Genomic DNA, 17226 nt, shown 5'->3' with positions numbered 1-17226 from the left:
GGGATGTAACTTGTAGATGGATTTGGTGGATGAGCACAGAAAGAGGATTGCACTGTTGTGTAGGTTTGTTTGTAGATTAATTAGAAAGACTCGGTTTGCTTTAAAGTTAATTAAAAAAAAGTATGTATAAAAGACATTTTGGTGTGTTAATGAAGTGGGCAAGATGAGACAAGGACTACATTTATATCAGAAAAAAATAAAGTCTTTCTTTGGGCAGAACTTGGATGAATTTCTACGTAATGTTTCATGTGCTACAGATATAAAATATATGTTAACCTAGGAAATAGCAATTAGGATATATATCTTGGACCATATTTGGAAGAAATCCATTGGTCAAATGCAAATTAATTTGTCAAATGGAAGTTGCTTTTCTAATTCCTGGACTTGAGCACAGTTTTCTGACCAGTCCAGGTTTTTAGGCAGTCTTTTGGAAGCAGATATAACACACTAGGGATGGAATCAGGGTTATCTGTGTGTCAGAGGGTTGTTTCTTTGGAACAGCAGTTTATGAAGATGCTTATCTGTGCCAGATACAAATAAATAAGTATAAAATAACAGTTACAGCTGGGATACCAATGAGATTGGGCTCTGTCAGTGTTGCCTGGAGGAAAAAAAACCTTCTGGAATTCTTAGGGTGCTGAGGAGTTACACCAGGACAAATACTCCATGATTGCAGCTTGTTCAGGAAACGAGCAGTGTCTCATTTGAAGTGGTGGTGCAAGACCTGCAGTGGAGCGTTTGACAGCAGGGTACAACCCCTGACACCTTGTGGTGGCTGAAGGCACCATCAGGAACATCCCTCTGGCTTTAAATCTTATGTGGTTTGGCTGAGAAAGAAATCCTGCCTGTCCTGGCATGGTTTGGGTGTCAGCTTCATTTAAACTCACGGTCAGACACCATCTGAACTCTGCTGAAGTGTAGAGACTGCTTTTCTTTGCATTTGTTTGATAATGGCTTGGACCAGCAAGGGCCTGAATTGTGTGTTGTTTTCTAAATTGAGAACAATTTGCTGTCTTTATTGAAAGGATCCAGCACAGCCTCACTTTGCCCTTTCCCTCTGTGCAGTCCGTACGTGCTTTGTGAGTGATCTCCAGCGTGGGCTGAAGATCCAGGCAGCCAAGTTCAACATTGATGGCAGTGCTGAGGTGGGTGGAGAATGAAGCTCATCCTACTCTTTTTGAGGTGGCTGGAGCCTTTTTGGCCTCTAAAATATCACCCTTGTGTTTTTATTTCCAGCGTCCTTCACCGCCTCCAGACGTGGACTATCCTTTGGATGGAGAAAAGATTCTCCATGTGGTTGGCCCCATCAGGTGAGAAATGCCATAACAGAGTATTGATCACTATGAGGATATATCTCAACTCTAAAAGCACGTTAGTTTGCATAAAATTGAGTTTTAATGAAACACTTGCATATGCTTTTAGTGCCTCTTAAATAAAGGCTTTGTGCTGGGCACAGTGCAGGCCCAGCATGGGAGGTGGTGGCTTCTCCAGAGCTCAGAGAGGAAGGTGAGAGCAAGGAGATTGGAGGGGTTGGGGAGGAGAAATGGTTATTAATGCCTGATGATGGGGCAGATTTAGTGACATGAATGAGGAACTTTAGCCTGGAGAAAAGGAGGCTCAGGGGAGACCTTTTCACTGTCTACAGTTCCCTGACAGGAGGGTGGAGCCAGGTGAGGGTTGGTCTCTTCTCCCAGTAATAAGTGACAGGATGAGAGGAGATGGCTTCAGGTTGCACCAGGAGAGGTTTAGATTGGACATGAGGGAAAAAGGCCTTCATTGAAAGGGTTAAGCGTTGGAACAGGCTGCCCAGGGAAGTGGTGGAGTCTTTTCCAATCTTAAGGATTCCATGATTGTCCCCTCCCCGTTGGCACTGCCCAGTGCTGGGCTGTGTGACAGAGGTGACAATGTGCTGGCAGCAGGAAGTCTGAAGTTATCTCAGCTCTGCTGCTCCTGAGTTCAGCTCACAGTGTGGTTTTGCCTCTCCTTAACACTCACTTTCCTGCCTGTTCCACAGAGACTCCGTGGTGGAAATACTGTTTGAACAGGATAATGAAGAGACATCTGTTGCCACTTTGATCTTGGATTCCCTCGTTCAGGTATCTTTGTATTAAACAATTTATGGAATTCCTCCAGCCTTGGAGGTCCTGCAGTTATAAATGACTCAAGACTTTGAGTCCTGCAGGCTGCTGGTTTACCTGAGCTGGAATAAAATTAATTTGGACATCTTTATTACAGGCAGCATATTGGATTTATTGCAGAAAATTTTCTTGGCATATACAAACGCTGCAGTTCTTATTATATTTAGGAAAAAAATGCATTAGAAAACCACTTTAAATGGAAATTTTCATTATGTGGTGATGGATGTGTGTTAATTAAAGTTGACTCCCTGTAGTTATTGATGCCATTTAAATAAAGTTTGCTGAGACATAATTTATTGGAGAGCCACAGACCTGGGCTGACATGACAAACACTTCAATTAGAATTCCTTATGCAAACAAATTGTTTAAGGAGATCTGTGCCTGGACCCCTCACCTCTGCACCCCCAGGCATTTCCCTCTGGCTTATGTTGATTATGTTCCAGTTAATTGTGAGAAAACAGCAATTGGAGGGGATGGAAATGGACTGAATGTCTAACAGACCTCTGAATGCACTTCAGGCAATTCCAGTTAAAATGATTTTTTGGGGGTTTTGGTTTTTTTTGTCTCCCTGTTTGCATTAGTGCCCCATAGACACCAGGAAGCAGCTGGCAGAGAACCTGGTGGTGATCGGGGGCACCGCGATGCTCCCGGGATTCCTCCACAGGCTCATGGCAGAGATCAGGTACCTGGTGGAGAAACCCAAGTACAAGGAAGCCCTGGCCACCAAAACCTTCAGGATTCACACCCCACCTGCCAAACCCAACTGTGTGGCCTGGCTGGGAGGTAAGAACAGGAACAACGGAGAGGCGAAGGTGAAAACAAACCTTCCAAGTGAGATTTGTGATGAATAAATACCAGGACAAACGAGGTGAAGTGTTGAAATCGAGCTGCAGTGAGCTCTGGGGGATTGTTAGTGTGTGGAGTAAAGCTCCCTCAGGGATATTTGGAGGGCACTGAGGGTTGTGGGAGCTTTTAAACATGTGAGGAGCAGTTGGAAACAGGCGGAAGGGGAGGTGCTGGCTCAGGTGCAGGGCAGAGCTACCTCCATACTAACAAGGCAGAGCAGAGATTCCTACTTGTGAGATAATCTCCTTATGGAAAAATCAAGTTTAATCACTGGTGGAGGAGCTATGGAAAGGCTGCCAACTCCCTGTGCTGGTGCCAGTAACAAACACCATAAACTTTTAGTTTTCAAACCTCCTATTTTTAGGATTAGCAAACCAGGACAATTTCTAGGCACCAAGTTCTTGATGCTTTTCTTCCCTGGCAGCTCTGATCAACGGCCCCAGGCTGGACCTTCTCACAGCTTGTGTGAACTTGTGGGACAACTTTTTGGGGAGAGGAAATTGCCTTGAAATTGCCTTGAACAACCCCCTACAAAGGGGGTTTGGTTGAAGTGCTTAAAATAAAAACTTTCAGGAAACTTTGTCATAAGAAGTTGGTTAACCAGGCCAGGTTTGCTGTCAGCAGAGAGTAGACGATTCTTTGTTTTCAGTTACTTTCAAGGGACATAAATGGAAGCAGTTTGGGATTAGCTGGGCTACTGAAAAGGAAAGCACCTATATCCTTTGATTCCTTTAATTTGTGGGACAGAGCTGAAAAAACCCAACCAGTTGAGATTCTTGATAGGAAGAATTAGAAAATGAAATTTGGTACATCAAATTAATGCAGTTTTTTTCTTCCTTCCCAATAATGCAGGAGCCATTTTTGGAGCACTCCAGGACATACTCGGGAGCCGATCCGTGTCCAAGGAATATTACAGCCAGACAGGCCGCATTCCCGACTGGTGCTGCCTGAACAATCCTCCTCTGGAAATGATGTTTGATGTTGGAAAAGCACCCCCACCATTGATGAAAAGGGCTTTTTCTACAGAGAAATAAGCACCTACGCGTTACACAAGGATTCTGCACCGTTTCAGATACATGTGCATTGGGTTTCGTTTTTTATGAAGTACTTTGTGTGTAACACTATTAAATATCAACAACCTGGATGTTTTCAGGGAGTGTAGGCACTAACATTATTTAAAAACATGTCCAGTTATAGTTTAAAAACTTCACTCTGGCAACTCCTGTGCTCTTTTGTCTTGTTCTGAAGAAATTCTGCACTGTCATGAGTTGTACCCTCCTGATTTGTTTGTTATTTATCTGTATAGTAAATGGCACTGCTGAAAGAGTTTGTTTTGAGAGATTTTAATTTTAAATATACTTAGAAGAAGGAGGGGAAATATCCATGGAAGGAAAATATCTATGGAAGGTTTTTTTCTGCCAAGTTCTGCATTAAAATATTCCACCCTCGAATCACCTGTGAGGAAATGGTTTGGGGCTGTTCAGCAAAGGTGGTGGGACATTATTTGCCCTTCACACCATCCTGTTTTGAGAGTTTTAGCAGAGAACTCTTGTGCCTGTAGTTCTGATGTAATGCTGAGCTGAAAACTTCCAGTATCTCTCCTCCAAGAAAGATTTCAGAATTATAAATTGTAATAAATTATTACAAATTAATTGTAAACAGGGGTGTGAGGGCAAACTTGACTCACTGGCTCGCTGTTCTGTTTCATATGTGCTTTGCCTTAACACATGGTGTTAGTTGGCACATGGGAGGAGATGCTCCCTTTTAATTTAATGCTTTTCAAATGAAAAAAGCTACAAAACCCAGGAATTGCTGTTTCAAATGTTAGAGTCTGTGTTAGGTGAGACTTTGCTGATTGGTGACGGAGGTCTCAGAGTACTGACAAAGATTTCTCCCCAGAGGTGCTGGCAGAAGCTGTGTTTTTAAATTGCCTTCTTCCCACTTGGGATGAGCTGCGTGGCTGTTACACGGAAAGCATGGAAAATCACACAGGTGTAGCTGTGAGAAGTTGTTTTATAGTCCTGGAATGAGGTTGGTTTTTTAGTTCTGGTGGGAGTAGAGGCTGGATAAATGGACACTGTCCCATTGCCAGACACAGAGCCAGCCTCAGGTGTCCAGAACACACAGGCCCAGGCTCTGCTGCTCATCTGCAGTTATAATTTGAGTAATTTGGGCTGCACCTCCGTGACCCAGGTCATGTTTTACCTCAATAAGAACTGAGCCAGAGCTTAGCAAGGCTTGCTCCCGAGAGGAGAGTTTTCCATCAGCACAAGCCCTGTGGAGCTGGGAGGGATTACTCGTGTCCGTAAGGTTCTCAGAGGGAAGGATGAAACTCCTATGGAGCCCCGTGGTCGTGGTGGTGCAATGATGTCATTTTCCTGAACTGCAGCAGACTGCAGCTGAGGAAATTCAGGATATTCTTAGCCTTTTTCAGGATATTCCTGTGCTGCTGTGCACGTGTACCCTGGAATTCTCCTGGCGTGTTCTGCGACCTTGTCTTCGTTCTGCCCACACAAATCCTCTCCTGTGGGGTTTCTGCATCACTGAACAGCTCCAACAGCTGCTGTTTCTGGCAGGACCAGAATTCCTGACTCCCGTGTTACTGCTGGGCTGAAGCACAGAGTCCTGGGACCTGTTAAGGACATAAACACGATTCTTAGTTCATGGGAGGGGTGAGAAAGACTATTAATGGCTTGCCCTGGGAAGCCCTTGGAGATCACACCCTAAATGTGTAATCATATGGAAAGGGGGTTGGCTTGTTTTTTTTCCAGCCTGACTGTTGTAGTTCTTCCCTCCCTGGCATGGCAGAGATCCATGGATCCTCACAGCAAATTCACAGTGAGCACACATGATTTATCCTGAAGGACAGTGGCAGACACAAACCTCTGCAGTAACTGGAGGATTTTCCTCTAAAGTTCCTGGTTCTGGACTGGATGCCATTCCATAAGATGGGTGCTAGCCAACTGCAAACAGCTCCAGCTGAGTCCTGCTGACAGGAAGAATATTTTATAATATTCACGAGCCTGTTATGTCTGCCTGTGTCTGTGCTGTGTCAGAGGGAGCTGGTCCCTGGGAGAAGGGGCTTTACCTCATTCCCCTCCTCTCCCTTTTCAAAGAATTAGGGAATATCTTAAGTTGGAAGGGACTCCATAAGGATTGTAATACCATAAGTCATAAGTCCCCATAAGTCCAGGTCCCTGCAGGAATACTTAAACTAAGTTGTGTGGCTGAGAGCATCATCCAGAGCTCCTTGAGCTCTGACAGGCTCAGTGTCCTGAGCACTTCCCTGCAGTCTGTTCCAGTGATGGACCAACCCAAACCATGGAGTCCCAGAGTGGTTTGGGTTGGAAGGGACCTAAAAGGCCATCCAGTTCCAACCCCCTGCCATGGGCAGAGACACTTTCCACTGTCCCAGGTTGCTCCAAGCCGCATCCAACCTGGCCTTGGACACTTCCAGGGATGGGGCAGCCCCAGCTTCTCTGGGCAACCTGTGCCAGGGCTTCACCACCCTCACCGGGGAGAATTTATTCCTACTATAAAACCCCAGATCCCTTTCCTTGTGGCTGTTCTTCAGCCCTTCTTCCCCCAGTTTGTGTGTAACCAGGGTTACCCCATTCCAGGTGGAGAATCCCACCCTGGTTGTTATTAAATTTCCCTGGGCAGTTGCTTTCCCAGCTCTCCAGGTTGTCCGTGTATCTCTGTAATCCCTCCCTGCCCTTGAGGGCGCCCACAGCTCCTATTTCATTAACATATTAATTTCTCCGATTCCCGCATCCCGCTCATTTATTAAATAAAACAATTTTTTTCAGGGATGCAGTGTTTAGTAGCCAGTGCCAGGATTATCACAGCTCCTGCTTTATTACGTGTATGTCATTCCTGCATCAAAATCACTTATTAAAAAGAGCATTTTTTTTCAGGCATGCAGCATTCAGTGCCAAGATTATCCCAGCTCCTACTTTACTATGTACACGTCACTGCTGCACCCAGCTCACTTATAAAAACTAATTTTCTCGGGGATAACAGTGTATTAATCACTTCCACAGACTGTATCTGCGGGATTCCCTCAGGAGCCTCCCGGTTCTCCGGACGGTGAATCCCCCTCAGGGATGGTGGGAGAGGGTGGCGAGGCGGCATTTTCCCGCCGGGAGCGCTCCAAAAGAGTGAGGGGAACAAAAGTAATGCTCCCAACCCGGAGCAGGCTGTGAATCCCCCTCAGGGATGTTGGAAGAGGGTGATGAGGCAGCACTTTCCCGCCGGGAGCGCTCCTAAAGAGTGAGGGGCACAAAAGCGATGAGCCCAAGGCGGAGCGGGCGGTGAACCCCCCTCAGGGACGGTGGGGCGGCGTTTTCCCGCCGGGATGCCTCCAAGCGGGTGAGGGGCACAAAACTGCTGCGCCCAGCGGGCGGCGGAATTTCCCTCAGCCCCGCGGTGCGTGGAGGCGGTGGTGGTGAGGCGGCGTTTTCCCGCCGGGAACGCTCCAAAAGGGAATCGGAGGGGAAGGCGGCACAAAACTAATCCGCCCAACGTGGGGCTCGAACCCACGACCCTGGGATTAAGAGTCCCATGCTCTACCGACTGAGCTAGCCGGGCGCTGGTAGGGCCTGCTACAGGCCGGGCCCTTCAGCGCATGACGCGTGACGTCACACCCGGGGGCCGCCGCTCGGCGCCCAATGCGCGTGCGCGGTGCTGCGCGGTGCGCGCGAGCCGGGCCGGGCTGGGAGCGGCGCCGCCATGAGCTCCATCGGCACCGGGGTGAGTGCGCCGGGATCGCGCCGGGATCGCACCGGGATCGCCGGGATAGCGCGGCTGCGCTGCCCGCCGGGACCGGCCCCCACCGCCCCCGAGGCCGCGCTGCGCCGGGGTGAGGGTGAGGGGGGTGGCCGCGGGGCGCTGCGGGAGGGCTGAGTCACTGCGGCCCGTGAGGCCCCGGGAACCGGCGGCGGGGGCGGGGCGGGGATAAAACACTTATTATACTTCTGTGCATAATATACGTTTGTGCATTTCAAATGTGTTCCTGCTATCAGGAATTGTAAAATAAACGGGGGCCCACAGGGAAGCCGGAGAGGGGCTCTTGGTCGGGAGTTGTAGTGAGAGGACAAGGAGTGATGGGTGGAAAGTGGGAGAGGTTGGGTATTGGAAACTGAATTTAGGTTGGATATTGGGAAGAAATTCTTCCCTGTGAGGGTGGTAAGGCCCTGGCACAGGTTTGCCCAGAGAAGCTGTGGCTGCCTCATCCCTGGAAGTATCCAAGGCCAGGCTGGACAGAGCTTGGAGCAACCTGGGATAGTGAAAAGTGTCCCTGCCCATGGCAGAGGTGGAATGCGGTGGGCTTTAAGGTCTCTTCCAACCCAAGCCAGTCTGGGATTCTATGAAATGTGAAGGCGGACAGAAAGTTCCCATAAGTCTGATCTATTGTGTAATGCACAGTGATTTCAGACCCGTTCAGCATCTGGATTGATGGGATTTGCAGTTTCATCCAGCACTGATGAAATGGCCTCTCCTGGCTTTTAGGCTCTGTTTTCTCCTGTCTCTGTATGTCCCACCCTGCTCCTGGGGTGCACAGCCATCTCTGTCAGTGACAGCCCTGCATTTTTAAATAAGTAGACTTGATCTTTAAACACTGGGATATGATGTGTTTGGGTTTTTTTCCCTGAGCATTGTGTTTTCTCCTCCAGTACGACCTGTCAGCTTCCACATTTTCTCCAGATGGCAGAGTGTTTCAGGTGGAATATGCTATGAAAGCAGTGGAGAACAGCAGGTAAGATACAAATATCTGCACCTCTGTCTGTTTGCTGGCCTCTTTTAAAGCAGTGTCGTTGGACTACAGAAACATAATGGTGTTGCAGGTAGAATTATGATGTTAAAATTAGTTCTGATCTAAAAGCCCATTTTCTGGATGTGAGTTGAGGCACTGAAACATGCTCAGGGCTTCCATGTGTAAAAGCTTCCTAGGGGTTCCTCAAGAAATGGAGGACATCCAAGTTCTGCTAAAGGTACATCAGCTCCTCTGGGAATATCTGTCTTCCCTGGAGTTTGTGCAGAGGAATGTTGTGAAGGGAAAATCCCAGTGAGATGAGTGATTGGCAAGGCACAGATGGATCACCCTGGTGTCTGCTCGTAGCCACAGGCTCCAGATAAGGATAAATCACAGAATGGTTTGGGTTGGAAGGGACCTTAAAGATCATCTCATTCCAACCCTCTGCGATGGGCAGGGACACCTTCCACTAGACCAAGTTGCTCCAAGCCCCATCCAACCTGGCCTTGAACACTTCCAAGGATGGGGCAACCACAGCTTCTCTGGGCAACATGTTCCAATCAATCTGTTCTTTGGTTAGCCAGGTATTTTGTGGTTGCCATGGTTGGTAGTTTATGCCTGATGAGGCACTTTTTGAGGGTTAGAGAAGGAGTTGTCCCATCTCCTAGATCAGCAGGGAATTTGCCAAAAGGAGAGGGTGAACAGTGCATGAATTTCACTCCAGTGTCACTCAGCAGAGTGTGGCAGTGGCTTGGCTGTTGCTCCAAACAATTCCCCCACTCTATCCAAAAATCTTGGGTTGGGAATTTTTGGCAGCCCCCTCCTCCTTTGTCTGAGAAAATACAGGATTAGTGAGTGTTGGCTTTTTTCCCCCCTTGTTGTCCTCACTTCTAAAGTAGAGTTGTAACAACTGTACTTCTGTGGAAATCATGTGATTGTTTGTGGTATCTTATTAATTCTCTGTTACTTATTTTCCACTGCAGTTCTCTGTGAGGAACTGACATTTATCTTGTCTTCCAGTACAGCAATTGGGATAAGATGCAAAGATGGTGTTGTCTTTGGAGTAGAAAAACTAGTTCTGTCCAAGCTTTATGAGGAGGGTTCCAATAAACGTCTCTTCAATGTCGACCGACACGTTGGGATGGTAAGGGGCCATTTCACTTTGGGTTTCCATAAATTCCAGGGGACCCCCCCCCAAAGGAGAAATCTATGAATCAGTGGATCAATAATAAGTAGATTAAGAAAGTAATGATAATGTTTCTGTGTGCAGAAAATGCCAGTGGGTTTTTTACTGTTTTCTGTAATTTATTCTCGATTGCACACAAACATGCATAAATTAAAGCCAGATTTATAACAGCAGATTGACATATTTTGAGGCTGTTTTAACTTTTTTTGAAATGCTTTTCAGCATTCCAGTTGAATGACAATATAAACACAAGTGTTAAAGTGGTACTTTTCTACACAGTTAACAAATAAGGTGTGTTAAGTGCTGCATACAAGATTCTCAACCGTGTGGGAATTGCCTGAATTCTTTAAATACTGGTGTACGGATGGCTAATCCATAATAGTGATGTCAGGATGATGTCAGGTAGTGGTTACTGTATGACAGAAGCATGAAACATGTTGGATATACATGATATGAAATACTGTTTGGGTTAGTGTAGCCATGGCAAATCATAAGACACCACTTAACGTGCAGATAACTTTGGTTATTGATTTTCCTAGAGAAAAACTGTTCTGTGTTAAAATATAACCACATTGACACGTTTTGAGCTTGATGACAGATGAATGTGAATTTTTAATTCAGTGCTAGTAATTAATTTCAGTGAGAATGAAATGTGTGTCAGGCCTGGCTGATGGATTCTCCTTGCAGGCAGTGGCAGGGCTGCTGGCAGACGCCCGTTCCTTGGCAGACATCGCCAGGGAAGAGGCTTCCAACTTTAGATCCAACTATGGGTATGATATTCCTCTGAAGGTAAGGAGTTCTCAGGTTTTTTGGCTTTTAGTCTTGACGCAGAGAATTCAGTGTTATTACTTGAGGTTTCATTCCTGTAAATAAGGGTTTCCAATGTTTGTTTTCGCTTTTCCCACGCAGCACCTTGCGGACAGAGTGGCCATGTACGTGCACGCCTACACTCTGTACAGTGCTGTCAGACCCTTTGGCTGCAGGTGAGTCTGTCACACACACACTTTGGAACTGTCTTTTGGTTCACAATTGCTGGAATTGCCTGTCTAAGGTCTTTTTTTAAACTGGGAATTAGTAATCCATAATTCACCTCATAAAGAGATTCCTCTCTCCGTTCTTTTCCTGTGTGTGTAAAACCTCAGGTGAAGAATTCAGATTCCTGTAGCAGATTGCCACTTTGTTCCTGGGTTTTAAAGTTGAAGAGTTTGTGCTATTAGGTCTGTGACAGTGGCAAAAGCAGAACTTTCCTCTGCAATCATCCTGTTTTTATCCTGATACCTAAAGAGCAGGTTACAATTACTTTGTGGTTCTAGTACAAAGGGACTGATAAACAGAGATCAAGTTACTGGTCAGTAAAATGTTTCTGACAACTTGGTGTCATGAGAACACTCAACAGATGCTCGATAGAGTGTAGCAGGAGTTTTGCCCCAGGAGCAGTGTAGGAAACCCAAGGTGGTGTGGTCTCTGTAGTTCTAGGTGTGTTGGCAGAAGAAATGTTTTTAATTTCTCTTTTCTCCTCCAGTTTCATGTTGGGGTCCTATGACAGTGATGATGGTGCACAACTGTACATGATTGATCCATCAGGAGTTTCATACGTGAGTGTGTCACAAATATTTCCATCTTGGCATAAATTCCCCTTTAAAAAATTCCTAATTAGGAAAATAGTAAGTGTTGGTCCAGAAGGGCTGTTGATTTTTTTCTCTTTTTGCCTGGGAAGATCACTGGTGAATCACTGCTTCAAATGACCAGGGCTGGGGTTTGCTCATTTGCATGTCTTGTTAAACACACGCTCTGTGTGCTTCTTAGAAGTACAGTCTGAGAAACAAGTTTAAGGCTTGTCTCTCAGAATTTTGAAGTTCATTCCAGCTGGCTGTATCCAGTGAAAACTCCCATGCACTGCCCCAGACGGGCAAGTATTGTAGTGATACCCCATTCCCTGAGTACTCCAGGGAAGAGAGGGCTGTTCCTCTGGCCCTGGCTGCCAACAGCAAGTCAAATCAAAATAAAAATTGTTGTTAATTGTTGTTAGTGCTGCATTTTCAGCTGTGTGTTACACAGTGGAAGAGACACACTCATACTGTTTGATTTTTTTTAAATTCTCTTAAAATATATCCATACCAGGGCTGTTGAGGGAAACAGAAGTGCTTAATTTTTATGTGCTTACACTTCAAATATGTTTTCACAGTAGGTGGGTTTAGATGTGGGTTTTTTTGATCTGTAGTTCCTGTAGAACTTCTCTCTTCAAACTAATTCTAGTTTGTTCTTCTATTTGCTGTAACAGCAATAAAAAAATCTATTATAAAATTTTGAGCAGATAAGTTTCTGTCTAGGAACTACTGAGCACTTCTCTTTTCTATCAACAGAGGTAGTACTTGATTTAGAAATTGGATTCTACTCAACAATTTGGGGATGTGCCCTGAGAGATCAACACCAGTACTGTGTATTGGCCTCTCACTGTGTGAGCAGGGTGGGATTGTCACATGCTAAGGGACAGTAAGAGCTGTAGAAAAATTAATATTTAATTGATTTGCATATTTTTTTCTTTTTTTTTTTTTAGGGTTATTGGGGGTGTGCCATTGGTAAAGCCAGGCAGGCTGCAAAAACAGAGATAGAAAAACTTCAGGTATGGTGTTACAGTTTTGTTGTGCTTTTTCAAGACAAGCGTTCCTAGTTTATGATGTTCTCTTTTTGGATACCTAAAATGTATAAAATACAGGAGAAGCAGGTGGAATATTTCCTTTTACTTGCCAGTGAGTAAAGTGAGTGAGTGAATACAAAGGTGTAAATAAGCTTTTCATTCTGATTGAAAACCATAGGGCAGCATTGTACAAGGTGCTGTACAAACTTTTTTCCCAAAAGTTTTAGATGCTCCTTTTGTTTAACAAGTTCAAAAAAGTTGGTCTTGTTAAGGACAAACTAGTCTGTGGAGAGCACACTACCAAAAGGTTTTAAAGGATGGCTTAAGCTGATTTTAATTATGTAAGAATCCTGAAACATCTCCATCTTCCTCTTTTAACATCTGACACCCTTGGAGTTGGGGACAACATGGGAATCCTTCTCCTGGTCTGTCTCATCTTTATGTGATACTTTGCTTGCATCTTACTTTGGTGTGCAGAGGGACATCACAGCTGTTCATGGAAAAGTTCAGAGTGCATTTGATCATTATACTTTTAAGAATAGTCTGTTTATGGTGCTGTAGCATCATGATTGAAAATTACAGGAAAATTAGAACATTCTTAGACTGAATTCAGTCAGTTTTGTATCTGGTCAGATGCTTGAATACCAAATTAAAAGTAAGAAGGCTGCACGATCATCTGATTCTGATACTGAAATTGTGGCATCTGGGAAATCCTAATTTTAATTTCCATGTGTGCACACAGGCAGAAAGACAGTGATGTGTTGGATAATATATAATGTATTCCAGAAAAATGTAATATATTACATTTAATTATATATTACATATAAGGTACTCCAAAAACTTCTACCCAAAAAGTTTAATTTTCTGTGCAGTGCTGAGATTTTCAAAAACTTCTGCTTTATTGACTGCCATAGTTAATAATGTGAATTGCTGGAACTCTAGACTGGGCAGGTTTCCAGGTCAGAGCTAATATTGACAAGATGAATTTGGTAAAGCTAAGATGGGGAAAAGACAGAAGTACAAAAGCTTTTGTGGGGTGATCCAGCCTGGAGCAGCCTGTCAGCTCAGATTGGTCCCTGGGGAAGGGATGACTCCAGGTGGACAGAGGGAAGCAGGGAGTCAAAACTCTAAACCTGCCTTACAGGTCCCAGAGAGCAGATCCTGTATCTGGCAGGGACACAGCACGTGAAACCCTCGTGTAGCTGAGGGTACAAGAAGAAAACCCTGCATTCATCACATCTCTTGCATTTTTATGGGAATGTCTGTAATCTTCAGCTGTGGCAAAACTTGGAGTTGTGTGGACACTGCTTGAATCTCTTGATCTCCTGCAGCTCTGATGCTACATACAACTTTCTGATACATGGACACGACCATCATTAACTTCCATGATAAAAGTGTTACAGTGTTTACCTTTAGTGTCTGCAGTGGGACGGGAAAAGGATGATGACAAAAATTTAATTCAGTTTTCTCTCTTGTAAATACACATGGCAGTGGCAGACCTTTGGGGTTTCCTATTTGACTGGTAACTTTATGTGCATCAATACACACAGTAATGTAAATGTTTGTGTGACCTAAGTGACATCTCTGCACAGCAGCCAGTGCTGTGTTATGGATTGAGTGTCACAAATGCCACTGAGTGTCACAAATTCAAAGCCTGGGGCAAAGGGTCTCTGTCTGTTAGGGAAGTTCTCCAGCTGGGACTGTGAGAGCACATCTGTCTAACCAGGCACAGGCACTTCTTCTCTGGCTTCTGAGGGGGTGAGCTTGACTCCAGAAAGGGCTGTGACAACTCAGCATGAACCAAGGGCTGTTGTAATCTTAATTCCTTCACCAGTGTCTCAAAACTGGCTTCCATACTACAGGTTTGAAAACATTTTGGGAATCCTAAGGAATGGTAAACTGCACTAATGAAATATAGTAGAATATATTACTGCTTCATAGTCCAGAAGAGTTGACTGGCAAGAGATTTAACCTACAAAACATAAGTTTATTCTGCCATGGAAATTTGCACCAGACTTTATTTTAATTAACTGTGAAACTGTCCAAAGACTGTGATATAACTGAGAAAATATAAAATGAGGTGCTGATACCTTGCTCAGGCAGGCAGTTGGTTGCTAAACAATATTATCCTCTTGGAGCATTAATTAAAAGTCAAAATTGCTTGCATAGAATGTTGGTAAGACCAAAAGTATTACTCTGCTACCTAGAAGGAATATGAATATTACATGTGAAAATATGGTGCCTCCCCCATATTGTACATGTGGTGATTTTATATCAGTTGATCATAAAGCATCCAAGCAGAAGTGAAGCTTTTAGGATGCCAAGGTCACCTGTGTAGCTTCTAAGCTTCCAGCTGATGAGTGCTTTAAAGTGGGGAAATCTCCAAGTAATGGTTTTGTTCATAGATTCCTTCAGTTATAGAATTTCTCACTGCGAGAACGACTTGCACAGACAGGCTGAAAGATCCACTGTAGGGAATAAATGTGGTCCTAGTCTTTACTTTCTGTTACTTTTATCACTAATGAACACTGAGCTCATTAGACACATGCACAGCCACTGTTCTGGCCTCGTGGAAGTGGAAAACATTATATTCTCTTATCCTGTGTGTTTTTTTGTCCACAGATGAAAGAAATGACCTGCCGTGATGTTGTTAAAGAGGTGGCAAAAATGTAAGTGTCCAACCTGACAAAAATCCATCCTGGTGAGCCTGCTGTGGTTTCAAACTGAAGCAAATTGTCACAAAAAACTGTCACAAATTTAATAATCTGCAGCTACAAAACTGCAATTTCCAGCATTTTCTGGCTTTTGCTTAGGTTATAAAGCAGTGACTGTGCTTCTCTCATTGGTGTTGCAGCATGTGAGGTGATTTTGGAGTTTGTGTTTGAGGCTGTCACAGCAGCAGCTGGAGGAAGGAATTTGTGGGATCTCTCTTCTTACAACCTTGCCAGGACCTCAAAGCAGGTCTAGAATGGCACAAATTAGACATGGATTTTCAAATCATGAAAATACTTCTGTCCTTTAACTCTTCCTAACTCAGAACTCAGTTTAGTCTTTTTATTTGTTTCACAAAACTTTTATTAGACTTTAATTTGAAGTACATAGTGTGATGCTGCAGGTATCCTTCCTTCCTCCAATATCTCCAAGGTTTCTGTGTTGGCTAAAAAGAACCTGGAGTAAGATTTACAGGGAAGGGCAGGACATTCCAGGCTGTGTTATAACTCATGTGGCAGAAGGCAGTGATGGTGCAGCCTCAGTTCTGCAGTATTTAAATCTTAATGTTTGTTCCAGTTAGGGCAACTTGAACATCTCAACCTGCATCTTAGCTGTATTGATTTAAGGTATTGTCAGACTGGCAGTTAAGCCTGGAAAATTAATTCTCTGTGTTTGGTGGGGAGAAAGCACAGGGGGAGCTTGTATTACTCATAAGAGTACTTCAACAGAAGTATATTTAAGGATATAATAAAAGTATATTTAGCCTGTTGATCAGTCTGTTCTAACCTGTACTTTGTCTGTTCCTTCCAGAATCTACATAGTTCATGATGAAGTAAAGGATAAAGCTTTTGAGCTGGAACTCAGCTGGGTTGGAGAAAGTAATGCATTTCTACTATTTCTATAAACACTCTAGAAAATATATAACTTTTTATGACTCAAGTAAAACATTGCTTCTTAAGTTTGCTCTTTATGTCAAGGTCATTGTGTGAATTGTACATAACATGCACTCTCTTTTTATTGGCAGTAACCAATGGAAAACATGAAATTGTTCCCAAAGACATCAGGGAAGAAGCAGAAAAATATGCCAAGGTAAGGTCTGACTTCGGTGTTTTGTCTCAGTGCTTCACTTGACAAGTTGTTGTGAGGACTGGAAAATGTATCATTCCAACACACATCGGTTCAGTGGGAGCTGGTGCTATTCAAAGGGACAGTACTGAAGGTTACAGTGTAATCCAGGGGTAGTTCTTGCTTTCAGAAACTACAGTTCAGAAACTTGCACTGCTGGTGTCATTCTCCTTCAAAAGTAAATGTGTTGTTGGGAGCTGAACTGCTGAAGACAAGACTTTGGACAGTGAGAGGGTTGTGAAGCTACAGCAAAACTCATTGTACTTATCATAGGCTGAATTATAAAATAACTGTTAAACTATTTTTAATTACACTTTCTTTTTTGAAACAGGAATCTTTGAAAGAGGAAGATGAATCAGATGATGACAATATGTAACACATTGTTACTCCAAAATAAGTTCAACTTTTCTTATCTTAGACCATGTTTGTTTATAATGCATTAAGCATGGGATGCTGGTATGTACTTGTTGGAAAAAACTGAGTGACCAACTTGCACTAATAAATTTTCCATTTTACTGTCTGTGAGCTTTTATTTCAAAAAAGTATAGGCCAGAAACTGTACCTAAACGAGACATTAGGAAGGAAAGACATTATCAGGCTGGTTGCTTCCTACAGCACTTTATTTGAGCCAGATATGCACAGAAGAACAACCTTAGAAATTAGACAGGTCTCTTGTTTATGCTGCATAGTTTAGTATTTAAAACTAGTACTTTTTTTATTCCTTGATTAACCAATACCACAATTTGCAATTCATTCATAGCCACAGTCTGTGATTGCTCTTGGCAGAAGAGAGAAGACCACAGCTCGCTGCAGGCAGCAGGTTACA

The 17226-nt window shown here is 44.0% G+C and overlaps 2 protein-coding genes and 1 non-coding gene across 3 annotated transcripts in view; 2 read left to right on the top strand and 1 right to left on the bottom strand.

Annotated features, from left to right (window-relative positions):
• Positions 1 to 4310, top strand: part of ACTR10 (actin related protein 10 homolog) — a 10487-nt gene extending 6177 nt beyond the window's left edge. The window contains exons 8-12 of the mRNA XM_027702662.1: positions 1066 to 1145; positions 1237 to 1310; positions 2015 to 2096; positions 2720 to 2921; positions 3837 to 4310. Coding sequence (XP_027558463.1) covers positions 1066 to 1145; positions 1237 to 1310; positions 2015 to 2096; positions 2720 to 2921; positions 3837 to 4018 — 620 coding nt within the window. The 3' untranslated portion in view covers positions 4019 to 4310. The remainder of the gene's footprint in view (positions 1 to 1065; positions 1146 to 1236; positions 1311 to 2014; positions 2097 to 2719; positions 2922 to 3836) is intronic.
• A 3191-nt stretch (positions 4311 to 7501) lies between these two features.
• Positions 7502 to 7574, bottom strand: TRNAK-CUU. Its single transcript has one exon. It is a non-coding gene; the product is annotated as a tRNA-Lys (tRNA).
• A 70-nt stretch (positions 7575 to 7644) lies between these two features.
• PSMA3 (proteasome subunit alpha 3) lies at positions 7645 to 16920 on the top strand. The gene is made up of 11 exons (XM_027702659.1): positions 7645 to 7736; positions 8660 to 8742; positions 9760 to 9883; positions 10613 to 10714; positions 10835 to 10908; positions 11448 to 11520; positions 12483 to 12548; positions 15186 to 15232; positions 16086 to 16153; positions 16300 to 16364; positions 16732 to 16920. Exons 1-11 carry the CDS (start codon positions 7716 to 7718, stop codon positions 16774 to 16776), a joined length of 768 nt encoding a protein of 255 aa, XP_027558460.1. The 5' UTR covers positions 7645 to 7715; the 3' UTR covers positions 16777 to 16920.
• The last annotated feature ends 306 nt before the right edge of the window (positions 16921 to 17226 follow it).

Source organism: Neopelma chrysocephalum, unplaced genomic scaffold (genome assembly GCF_003984885.1).
Source record: "Neopelma chrysocephalum unplaced genomic scaffold, ASM398488v2 Primary Assembly neopelma1_191, whole genome shotgun sequence".
Lineage (NCBI taxonomy): Eukaryota > Metazoa > Chordata > Aves > Passeriformes > Pipridae > Neopelma > Neopelma chrysocephalum.
This window is presented reverse-complemented; position numbering and strand designations above follow the sequence as displayed.